Source organism: Dermacentor silvarum, chromosome 3 (assembly GCF_013339745.2).
Source record: "Dermacentor silvarum isolate Dsil-2018 chromosome 3, BIME_Dsil_1.4, whole genome shotgun sequence".
In the NCBI taxonomy this organism is placed as follows: domain Eukaryota; kingdom Metazoa; phylum Arthropoda; class Arachnida; order Ixodida; family Ixodidae; genus Dermacentor; species Dermacentor silvarum.
This window is the reverse complement of record NC_051156.1, coordinates 59,866,686-59,879,126: the sequence shown is the minus strand read 5'-3', so window position 1 is coordinate 59,879,126 and position 12,441 is coordinate 59,866,686. Positions and strand designations below refer to the sequence as shown.

The window sequence follows — 12,441 nt, the reverse complement described above, 5'->3', positions numbered from 1 at the left end:
GCTTGGGTGTTGTGGGAAGGCTGTAGTTAAAGAGCAGAAAGTTGTGCTTCCTGCTCCCATGCCTGCTCGACGTTGTCCCGGAAATCTTCACAGATGTTGTGCAAAGTGCAAGCCGCCATTATTGTTCTCTTTGAGTTTGCAGGCGACATTCCATCCTTTTCGCCACAAACCGGAAACGTGCTTTCATATTTCCGAAAGCGTTTTCTACTTATCCATCTCGTTGTCGAAATATTGTAGTTGGACACGTTCAGGAGTTCCATCCCGCGGATTCGCAAATGGCTTCATGAGGTGTTCTGTCAATGGAAACGCCTGATTACATAAAATGACTGGAGCAACACGAGCGTCCTCAATGATTGCCTGTGGAGACTTGAAATGTGCGCTCTCAACTATTTCTTTTAGTCCTGAACCAGCCTACACGCTGGCGTCGTAGCCTCACCCATGGCTTCCAACACGGATGTACCGGAACCGGTACCTGTGGTCTACTAATGCCAGAAGTCTAATGCTGTACCTGTGTAAGAAAAGAGGGTGGGTAAGTATTGCACCTACATTTCCAGTAATTATAAAAGAGAATTTATAGCTTACTATACTAACAGTAGACATTGAAAAACATTATTGCTGAACTCGCGCAATCAGTAAACACAGCTTCGTTTACAATGCGTAGTAGACATCGTAAAGGACAACTTGTAGTTTAGTGTAAACACTATGTGGACTAATATTAATTACAGGCTCACACGAGGAGTAAAGATAATTTGCAAAATAGCCCGTAATAGACATAGTACGAACGGCCCAAAAGCATGTGGTATACTGCGTTACGAAAGGGTCCATTATGGCCAAATGAAGGCTGTCATAAACAAAAACAAAAATTGCGTTATGTGATTTCATAGCAACGTCGAAGTAAGCATAGTACACATTCCCTTAAAACAATAGAATATTCATGTTTGCCGCTTTAATTGCTTTCTTCCTTGGTTCCAACGAACTTACACTATTTATAACATACCATCCCTTGTAATTGTAATGCAAGAAAGGTAATTAAGGCGTCCATATACGAACACAAGAGAAGTAGACAACACCAGCGCCGCCTTACCTTTTTTGCGTTATGAATCCTTACCAACTAGCTCAGCTTTCTGTCGTTCTAAGCTTGTAATTGTAGAAGTCCGCTGCGCGTTCTTTTGGTGGTGATATGGCGAAATCACAGCCATCGGGGGCACCAACAGCTTCTGGGAATCTGGTCACGAGGAAGAACTCTCTGACGTGGTCGTCCATTTGATCACGACGGACCATGCAGAGCCATTGGCTTCCAAGCTGCTCAATAACATCCGCACAGTTCACGTTGCCTCCATGGAACAACTTCACGGTTGAACGACCGACTTTAAATGAGTGTGCAATCGTTCTGTCCTCCGCAGATGAACACGAGCGGCACAATCCAATGGCCACTCTTTTCTCCGAAAGCGATAGACTGTCGCATGTTTGTGTTTAGATGATTCAGAACACATGCCAGCGACTCGACAAGGAACCTGAAAGTGCTGGGCGAAACACGCTAAGCCCGTCTAAAATGAAAATCGCTCAGTTTAGGCAATGTGTCCTCAAACCAGCGTTCATTCCTTTCAAAAGTCCATGCCAAGCGGCGCACACAGGGCAAACTTTCAGTGATGCACGGCGACGATAGTGAAATAGTTCACAAGTAGCTGGTCCACGATGTCCCTTGAGACATCCGCTTCTCTCTGAATTTCAGGTTCAAGAATCATGTATGCGTGAAAGCGCGTCAGTCGCTAATTAATAAGCGTTGCCAAGGCACCCTTCACACGCTCGCGATCCGTTCCCGCGCGCGCTACAACAGAATCCGCCAGTATTTCTCAGCTCGCTTTGGATGCGATGAGTCTTGTCTTGGCTCGTGTTGGTTAATCTTGTTATTGAGGTTTCAATGAATTACTTCGCTTGCACTTAGGTGGATTGTAAATGTGGTTTCTAACAATAATAAACTGTTTTCGTGCACACATTTTATATTATTAAATATATGCTTTCCCGTCTGACTCCCGATCGCCAGGACCATCAGTTTGAAAGAAGTTTTCTTTCTCGTGTAGCAGCGCGCCGCCAAAGTGAAAGTCAGCGCGCTGAAGTGCACTCGCTCAAAGTGCACTTTACTTTGCCCGTGTGGCACTGGTATAAGCGGCCGGTATTTTGCCGGCCCGTCTAACCGACAAACATTTCCATTCACCTCCGCTGGCCTGTCTGAAAGACTGACATATAAAGCTTTTGTGAGCATCAAGAAGAATACTCTCGAAGCGATCCTATTATGCTGCTCCGTTGTAGTTAATGACCCAGTGTTCATTTTGAAGCAGTAAGGCGCGTCGGTATCTCCGCCCTTGAGCCTACCGTAACTGTATTGCAAATATCGGAAGATTTACTGCTTTGCACACGCTAGTTTGTCTTCATCTCTTCACCTGCCAGGCGCATGCACGTGACATTGCAACTAGCTACCGTGGCCATACCTACAGTGCCGTCGAGCTTAAAGGAATGAAGGGAGGTAAGAAATCAAGGCGTAGTTAAAGAATTTATATTGTAGGGCTTAGCGTCCCGAAACTGCTGTGGATTACGAGGGGTGCAGTAATGGAGAGCTACAGAACAACTGTGGCCACCTGGAGTTATTTTACGGGCACCGAAAGAACGACAGAAGCGTTTTTGCATTTCCGTCTGAATGCGACAGGTGCGACCAAAACGCTAAAGTTACCTTGTTACTGCGGTGACTGTCGTTGAAAGAACAAATCAGGTGTTTGAAATTTCGTATAAAAAGGCGGGATTTTGCCGACGTGTTGAAGCTTACAATGGCTCTATTCCTAGCCTTGCAAGTTGATGGCTTCGACGCAAAATGAACATGGTATAACCGCGATTTGCCCATTGTATCTTGCGCTAAATTTGTATGATCAGTACCACAAGAATGAGCACTTTCTGCCATCTGGAATGCAAGTGATTCTCCGTGCGCAAAGAGCCGCATCCATCCACAAACTACTTTTAGTTATGTCAAATAAAGAAAACGAAAGAACCATGCAGACTGTATTAAAGTGCATGCGCTGTATTATGTGCGCACGCACTGCTGGGCTCTGTCAGGCGAAAGTGCGCCATGAAGTGGTTGCAAGCAGGTGAGATGGATTGCACGCTAGCATATCTGATTATCTCGAAGCAGAGATTGATTTCGGAATTAGGTATCGTGTAGATTATCTGAGTGCCTCTGCCTTCATTATATCAACTGTGCCCTATATGAACAGTTTTTAAAATCACACGTTTTTTCCTATCACGTTAAGTATGCTTTTGCGGAATACCCACTACATCTGTGTACGCCATCTGAAAGCATGCTGTACATTCATGCAGACACGTTCGCAGCCACAGAGAACGAACATACTTTTTCTGAGAATGATTTATTTACAATACTACATAGTGCAAAGTGCCCAGCATAGTTTCACTGTAGGTTTTTAACACAGAATGAGGACTTATATACCAAGCTCTGACAGTAAAAAGTAAAAGACGAACTGCAACAGGAAATACACAAGCGGATCGAAGTTTTAGTGCCTGCAGCTTTTAAAATGTCTAGCAAGCATAACGCATTAACTTGCATGAACTTCATGCAGCTGCCAGCAACAAGAGTTGAGCATCTCAGTTCACCGTTTTTCATTTATTAAAACAGTTGTGTTTACAACCAAAATTATCTTAAATAGCAGATAACTACAACATGAGGAACAGAACACACATATGTACTAAACTTACTATGAGATCACATTTTCTATAGATACGTTATTTAATGATGACATTTAGACAGCTACATGCTGGCAGCTTTAATAAAAAATAGCTATCCATGAGTACCATGCAAAACGAAAGAATGAAAGCACTGCATAGAAATGTACGAAGTGTGTTCAAAATTCTTTTTGAAGGAAGGAACGAAGGAAGAAGAAAGGAAAGTTATTTTTGAACATCCCTCGTACACTTTCATGCAGCGCGTTTGAAATAGGACGCCAACCAGCAGAGAGAGCACGCTGCGGCTACAGAACGCATGTAGCAGCGGGTTGAGACAACAAACTTCCATTTGCCGCGTTTAGTTCCGACTGTTAGTCGGTGAGCTATAGCCGCCGAAGTGAGCACGTGCACAAGCTGTTTGTCGGATTAGTGCCAAAGTAACAATGAAAGAGGCTGAAGAACAACGTGTGTGTGTGAAGTTTTGCTACAAACTTGGCAAACTTTCACAGAGACATTTCAATTGCTTCAATTCAATTCAATCCTACCAAATGTACATACCTTCATGTGATTAATTAATTCAAATTCAGTTCAAGTTCAAATAACCAAGCGTACGGGGAAAACTGTATGGGTATCATGAGTAAGAGAGCCGGCGGCCAAAGAAAAGAAGAAAAGGACGATGTGAACGGAGCGTTCGAGACGGCACGAGACCGCGAGGCGCGTGAACCGAGCTGTGATCGAGGGAGAAACAGCACGGTTCGAGCATTACCAACGTGGCTCTGGGCCGAGAAGGACGCATCGTCAGCTACGCTCTGGCGACGGGAGACTTGGAGCACGGCCGCTCGATGAAACGCACGAGGTGCGGCCTGCCACGTCGCGCGGCGAAGTATGGGCGGAGCTGTGAAGCGAAAGTTGACAGTTGCCGCCGCTCTTTTAGGGGGTGGCGCCACTGCTACGGGCCAGCTCCCCGTTCGGGTAGGCGCCGGGAATCAGTGTGGAAAGAGTTTTCTGTGTGCGTCGGAGTGATTTCTCGTCTCGCTTGCATGCCTTTTGTCCGCCCACGTGGTAGTACACAAGTGTCTAGGTCCTTGTCGTGTTGCATGTCGCGCTATGCCGCGCAACTGTTGCGTGCCGCTGTGTACTACTAACGCAAGAAAATATCCTTTAATCCGGTACCATGAGTTTCCGTGCGACGTAGAACGCCGTAAAGCATGGATTAAAAACATTTCGCGACAGGGAACAAGTGGCAAAGGAAGCATTTGGGAGCCGAGTGACCGGTCTTTGGTGTGTGCGCTTCACTTCACCGACGGTGACTATAAGAAGTCAACGAAGCTAAAATTCTTGCTTCCAACAGCTGTTCCCACTGTTTTTCCAAACTATCCGGAGTACATGCGGAAAGAAAATGGACAAAAACAAGGGCGGAAGCGGCGTCGAAGCGGTTGTGGCCATGTTTTTGATGCACAGGAAGAAGCAGTGGCTCATCGTAAGAAATTGGAGCAGGATACAATAGTAAGTGCATCTACCTCTTTTTCTTCTGACGGCGATGACCAACAACACCTTGTCATCGAGTCGTCAACAGAAAAGTGCTCCGAAAGTGTTTTGCTTGTCGATAAAGCATGTGAAACAACGCTGAACCTCGTGAACATGTTGGATGATGCCAAAAGGATAGAGCACCGGCTCAAAATGAAAATTAAACGCCAGCAAGAGGCGCTTCAGAAGCTGCAAGCAGAGCATGATGCAATGAGGCAGCGACTTCAAGACTATGATCAGAGCAAAGAAATCCAGGACTTTGTGGACTTGCTGAAATCAGCAGATGAAGGGGATAAAAATGCTCTGTTTATCAAAAACCAAGTATGCAATTACTGCAGCAAGAAGCCGAAATATAATGAAACAATATGCGAGAGTGTGTGCTTTGGAAGGCATGTTCAAGTAAAGGCTACGAGCACGTTAGGATACGAAACCTTTTCAAATTGCCGTGCCGAGCCACATTACAAAACTACGTCGGTCAATCAACGGGTGAAATTGGAGTAACCACCTTAATCAGAGAACGCCTTCGTGTTGAGTACGAAGGGCTAAGTGTAGAACAAGGAGCTTTCTGTTCTCTAATCGACGAAATGGCCATAGATCAGAAAGTTATATATGACCGACAGGTGGACAAGATCTTTGGTCTCGTTGACATGGGCACAGCAGAACAGTCTACCAGTTTGCCACTGGTAGCAAACCGCTTACTATGTTTCGTTCTGAGAGGCCTATCGACGGCTTACATAATCCCTGTGGGCTACTTCTTCACACGCTGTCTGAAAAATGACAAGCTTTTTTCCATGACAATGGAAGTCATGAAAGCAGTTGAGCAAGTGGGCTTTCGCGTAGCGAGAGTTGTGACAGACAACCACCAGACAAATGTTTCCTTGTTCAAGCGTTTTTCCCAGGATGGCACACTTGTTCATGCTGTTCCCCATCCGTTGCGGGAATGTGACCCACTTTTCTTGTCGTTCGACCCAAACCACCTAATCAAGAACATTCGAACGAACTTTCTTGAACGTGAGATTTTAGATGGAGAGAAAGTCATTCGGGGCGGCTTCTACTTGAAAAAACTATTCGACATTCAGTCTTCTTTGCTTCTGAAGTCAGTAAGGTTTCTTACACGCTCCCATGTCGAGCCCACCAACATCGAAAAGATGAAAGTGCGGAGAGCCACGCAAACTATGTGTTCAGAGGTAATTGCAACGCTACAGTTTCTCCAGCAATACCCAAAATGTCACCCTGAAGCACTGCTATTTAAAGACTGCGGCGCCACGATTTGCTTTATGAAAATGGTAGCACAGTGGTACGCCCTCCATGACATTGGGGTGGTGAAGCCACGGGGACTCCAAGAAGGGCCGTTTTACAGCTCAGATGATGAACGGCTTTGCTGGTTGGAAGTGGACTTTGTCGGCTACCTTGAGGACCTCCAGATGAATGGCGGGAAGTCGACGCAAAAAATGACAAAAGAAACCTATGAAGCTACACTTATGACGACGAGATCCACAGTAGCACTGACTGAGTACCTCCTTGATCATATCAAGTAAGCATTTTCGCAGCTGTGCAATTAACTGAGCTGTGTGTTTGTTTACTCGTGCATAATAAACTGCTTGTTTTTCAGCTTCCGCTACGTCCTCACACGGGGCCTAAATAGCGACCCTGTGGAATCGCTGTTCAGCAGCCTTAGGCAGTTTAACGGCGGAAATGACAGAGTCGATGCGAGAGCTGCAGTCTTCACGGCGGAGAAACTTCTGAAGGTACTGTTTACAAAAACAAACAATGCAAAATACATCCATGCATATCTAACGTTTCCAGGTTGGAATCCTGCAGGCGGCACAGAGTGCAAATGCACCTACCACTTCTGAGATGAAAACAGCACTCAAACAAGCCATCGTGGGCGACGAAACTGCTCCACTTCCAGATGTCATCAACTTTGCTACCATGGAACTTGCGAGTGAGCTCGGTTTCGTAAAATTGTGGTCTGGAGCAGAAGCTGACCTAGAGATCGCCCCACTTATTTACTTGGCTGGTTATCTTGCACGTGTATGCGAGGAGAAGGTACGAATGCATTTCATCTTATGTTAAGAAAGTTCTAGCTGGCTTTTAATCCTCGAAGAGTTCAGTGATCCCGGTCATGAATGTTTCAAGTCATTTGTTTATGTGTCTATGACACGTCGATTTATATTTTTGGTAATGTAAACCTGTCAATTATGCGTTTTTGCAGGTACCATGCGAGTCTTGCAAAACCTTAATGCAGGTGACCGAGCCAACTGAAGAAGTTTACGGGTTGGTAAAAAACCTTGACCACGGAGCGCTGAAATACCCGACAATGCAAATAACTGGTCTCTGCAAGCTGACCTGCATCTTTGTTAAAAAAGTGATGAAGTGCCCCGAGGTCAGGCGAAGTGGCAAGCTTTGCCGACTCTTGGTTTCAACACTCCTGCCACATTTTGTAAAATCTCGGGAACTGACGTGCGACAGGGAGGATCAAGGCCACACCGAGGAAGTGTGCAAGATTTTTCTAAGCAAATTGTTACGGCCGCTACTGGCGAACTGGGCCGGGGACCTGAATGAAACTGTGGAACGGTTAAAACTCGCCTACAAGCCTCTGTCACGGAAGGTAGTACGATTTTAAAGCTGCTGAACAAGGCGCTTTTCCTTAACTTCACATCTTGTAAATAAAGAAAACACTTGACACAGCCTCCCTCGATATTTTTTCTCGCCATTCGATGCAGCATTCATGCTGAAAAACTTTTTTGTTCACTGCATCGTCTTTACATAAAGGTGCTAAAACACATCGTCAATGTGGCTGAATGTACGATCCGTTGTAAACTGCATCCTACCCAATTCACCCAGAAAAGTGAAACTAAAGAAATCTAGCAGAATATAGTTATCCGTACCTATGCCATTACGCACGCATTTGTAAGAAGTTTCATTTTACGTTTATTATTATTATTTTTTAACCAGCAAACAAGCACATCAAGTGAGACAAGTAAATCGGCACACTCAACAAAAGCACCAGCTGTATAAGCAGTTCTGCCGCTCAATAAATAATACGCCAGTTCTCTTGAACGATGGTCGTGTGGCTCGAAACCAGCGGCAAAGGTGCGTCGTTGGCGCCTATTTGAGCCCATTAGCGGCCCAATACCTACTTCCTGGTATATTGGTATCCTTGCAGGCAGCATTGAGATTTCCTTTTTTGCAAACAGAAAGCACAACTCTCGCGTCAATCAAATGTAAGCGCGGCCGCTGCATGGAGTATGCGGACCCAGCCAAAGGAACGCTCCCACCCGCGCGCGCCTGTGTCCCCGAGCAGGGGAGCCGCAGCGGTGGCGCGGAGAACTAGGCGCCTCACACCGGTTTCGGGCGACGTGGCAGGCCGCACCTCGTGCGTTTCATCGAGCGGCCGTGCTTGGAGGTTCGGCCGAGTCCGTGACGCGGGCGGTCGGAGGTGCAGCCGTCGACCTCGGAGACGTTCGAGCGAGGCTCTTTGGACCAGCTGCAGCCTCACACGGCATGTCCGGGGACTCCAGAGATAATCCCCTTTCATCGGCAGACCAGCGCGTTCGATGATCCCCGGAACGCCACGTCGGCAGATTGAGAAAGGAGCTGGACGAAAGCAACGGGCAAGAACGTTGTTAGGCCTAGTACGTCAGGCTTCTCTGCCAGGTCAGCATTAGCGACCGGGTTACAGGCGTCAAGATCGTCGGGAGCAACGACTCCAAAAGGGACGCGACGCGACTTGGACCAAGAGAGCCTCATGAGTCAGCGTCAAGAAATTTGAGAACGATCCATTCTTGTAACGAGATAGCATTAGGCCAGAGTTGCCAGACTTTCGTGGAGAAAACGCCCAGAACTGTCGTAGGAAGAATTAAGCGCATGTTAATGGATTCATTAGGTTGTATTTGAGAGGCCGTGGGGGAGGGGGGAAGGGGGAGGGAAGGGAGGCGACGTTTAGCTGCGGCACCAAGTGCCTATTTATATCAGAGGCTCCGGCAACAGTCACCAACGCCGCACGCATTTTGAGCGAACGCGGGCAAAACGCCGACGGCGTCGACAACAGTTCTGCACGTTGCCGGTGCTGCTGGATGTCCAAGTTTATACAGCTGATAAAGCTAATATCATTACTCCGTATAGCTCTCTACAAGTTTGCTATCGCAATTGATGCTTCACCTTTCAGGTGAAACTGCGACAACTTTTTGTTAACATTTATTTATGTATTGTGTTCTAGTTCAGTGTGTGCTAGTTCGAGTGAGTTTTTAGTTTGAGGTTTTGGGCTTTGAGAGCTATTAAAACATGCTTGCTGTGTTGCCATGCGTTTCCCAACCTCCATCTCTCTCATAACACCCGCACGCCTCCGAGATCAGTGACAAAAAACATATCACAATCAGTCGCACTCGGTGCTATGAGTGGTTTGAGCATTTTGAACAAGGGAGAAGGTCGGTTGGTGACGGTCCCAAGCCTGGACGACCTTCCACATCAACAGATGATGACCATGTCGAGAGAGTGCGTGCTGTGATTCGTGGAAATCGTCGTGTATCTGTTCGAGAACTAGCTGACGAAGTGAGCAGCAGCGTAGGATCAAGGCATCTTATTGTGAGGGAGAAACTTGAGATGCGTCGTCATAGTGAAAAATTCGTGCCGCGTTTTTGACTGACGATCAGAAACAAACCCATGTTGAAATCAGCCAGGAATGGCTTGCCAATGACAATGAAAACATTCTTAACATCATAACAGGCAAGGATACGTGGGTTTTTGGCTGTCATATTGAAACGAAGGTGCAGTCTTTGCAGTGGGTGGGCGGACGGTTCGATGTTTCTCATCCGCAACTGGGCCGAACGTCGGAAGTGCAGCACTACATTAACACAGGCTTACACCAGCCGTGGCGTTAGCGACCGTACCGCGTCATTAATGACCAAGTAGACGATATGCCATGCCGTGGCGTTATTCAACCATCCCTCAGTCCCTGGGCATCCCTGTCCTCGTTCACAAGAAGCATGGGTCTATTCGCTTTTGCGTTGACTACCGTTGAATAAATAAGGTCACGCGCAAGGACGTCTTTCCTTTGCCCCGCATCGACGACGGCCTAACAGCGCCGTCAGGGCGCCGAATTCTTTTCGTCCCTAGACTTGCGTTCTGACTACTGGCAGGTTCCTATGGCTGAAGCCGATCGCCAGAAAACGGCATATATTACACCTGACGGGCTAAACGAATTCAACGTGATGCCATATTGACTTTGAAACGTACCTGCCACGTTTGAACGACTCATGGACAATGCGCTGCGTGGCCTCAAGTGGTCTATGTCCAGACAGCGCCGAATCATTTCTAAGTCCCACGTATGCCCCAGGGACTCTTGTATGGCTGGCTGTTCCTTGCCAAACTCCTCGGCTTCCCTCGAAATTCATTGCAAAGTACGAAAGGCCTTACCACGTCTTGCAGCGAACGTCCCCGGTGAATTTTCTCATGAAGTCAATTTCTCCATCTGACGACATGCGCCGGCGTGGACACTACCTCGTCCACGTGGCGCGTCTCAAGCCCTACCATGACCCTCTGCCTCCAACCTCTTAGGTCGCCAGGATGGCACTTTTCCTGAGGGGGCAATTCTGAAGAAGAAGACGCGCCTCTGTACAGCGGCATCGCCAACGCTCGGCCCGCTCTGCCCGCGCTGCTGGTCGCTGGTGTCACACCAGACACACGCCAGCTCTGGTGTGTGTCTCCCTTCTTGTCGTGTTTTTTTTTTGCGCTGTTCCTCTATCGAGTATTTCCGACTAGCCCCAAGCCTCTACGGTCTTGCATTACCTCCTTTTAGTAGGTTTTTATTAATCTCACGGTTTCAGAGACGCCTCAACTTCCGGTTTCCTGAGGTCGACTACCGGTGTGCTCCTTGATAAACACGCCATTAAAGTTCCCCGCGGTCGGTAGCTTAGCAGCGTCATCTTCCAGACGCTTCAATCAATTTGTACAGAGCAGTAATCATAGATCCATGGCTTGCACCTAATTTACAGGCACCAAAGGACAATATGGTTGGTGCTGTAAGTGCTAAACCTAGATTGCCAGTTGGAAACATGAGATACATTCTGCTGAAGGAGGAGAAGTGGCGACAAGACAGAAGGAAATTGTCAATAGTTTCTGGTCTAGTACAAAAGACCAGCGGTTAATTAGGGATAAACCAGATTATGAAGATAATAATTTAGATGGGGAACTTTACAACGGAAGCTTGACAGCGTCTCCTCGTATTGTCCTGAAAGGCATCTGCTCGTGTACCATAGAAATGTTATACGTCGAAAATCATCATCGCAGAGTAGAGATGAATCATTACAATTACAAAAAAGCATTTAAATGTAGCTCCTGTTATAAAAGGGAAATCAGGAAGAACATTTAGGACCAGACGATTCATTGACGACATTGCGAGTGAGCGGATTCATTTAAAGATTGCTCTACGACCGGGGAACCAGACATAGCGGTTGGTTCGCGGGGCAAGAGTCAGAAACTTACTCAGCATGTGTCATCGATCATAAGACTTTGAATGTTTACAGACTGAAGGAGCATATGTAAATAAAACTTAAGATTTTTGTAGAGACAATTTTCTGATGGCCAGAATAATTGCCAGAAATTCTGCACGAGATATTGGGTTGTAAACTGTGAGACGGAGAGCAAAACGCCAGTTAAGCTAATTTTAAAGGTCCCAACTCCGGCTTTCTCTAAACCTTGTGTTGCGTCGGCAGAAATATTCAAGTGAGACCGAAATTGACCAAGCTGATCCTAAAGGAGACCTTCCAGTGTGCGCGCTTGAAGATGTTGTGAGCGTTTTCAAAAAATATATTCTAAAATTAATTTCACGTTAAATGACTTTGATTTAGGAGAAATTTCACCTTCAGTGAATTTGTTTTGGGAGAAATGAGGCACGGTAGACGACCTTGACGTGTTGATAACACCTGAACATGTTTTAAATTATGAATCAGGAGAAGTGATGAAAACGGATTGCACAAGGGACATATGTGTCGTACAGCGTCAGGAAACTCACGGCAGTAAGTTGCTTAAATCTGGACTCAAGTGGAAAATTACAGCCTCCAGATAACGTGCGTTGTTAGCCACAAAACTTAGCAGCTGAAGACAGACGCAGCGCTTGCCTTTCCAGTATTATTAAAGGACAAAGACGCAGTGTTTACCTTTCCAATAGTATTAAAGGTATGTATT

The 12,441-nt window shown here is 46.5% G+C and overlaps 1 protein-coding gene across 1 annotated transcript; it reads left to right on the top strand.

Moving 5' to 3' along the window:
* The first annotated feature begins 7,164 nt into the window (after window positions 1-7,164).
* On the top strand, window positions 7,165-8,356 carry LOC119443828 (uncharacterized). The gene is made up of 2 exons (XM_037708476.2): window positions 7,165-7,302; window positions 7,469-8,356. Exons 1-2 carry the CDS (start codon window positions 7,186-7,188, stop codon window positions 7,877-7,879), a joined length of 528 nt encoding a protein of 175 aa, XP_037564404.2. The 5' UTR covers window positions 7,165-7,185; the 3' UTR covers window positions 7,880-8,356.
* Window positions 8,357-12,441: the final 4,085 nt, after the last annotated feature.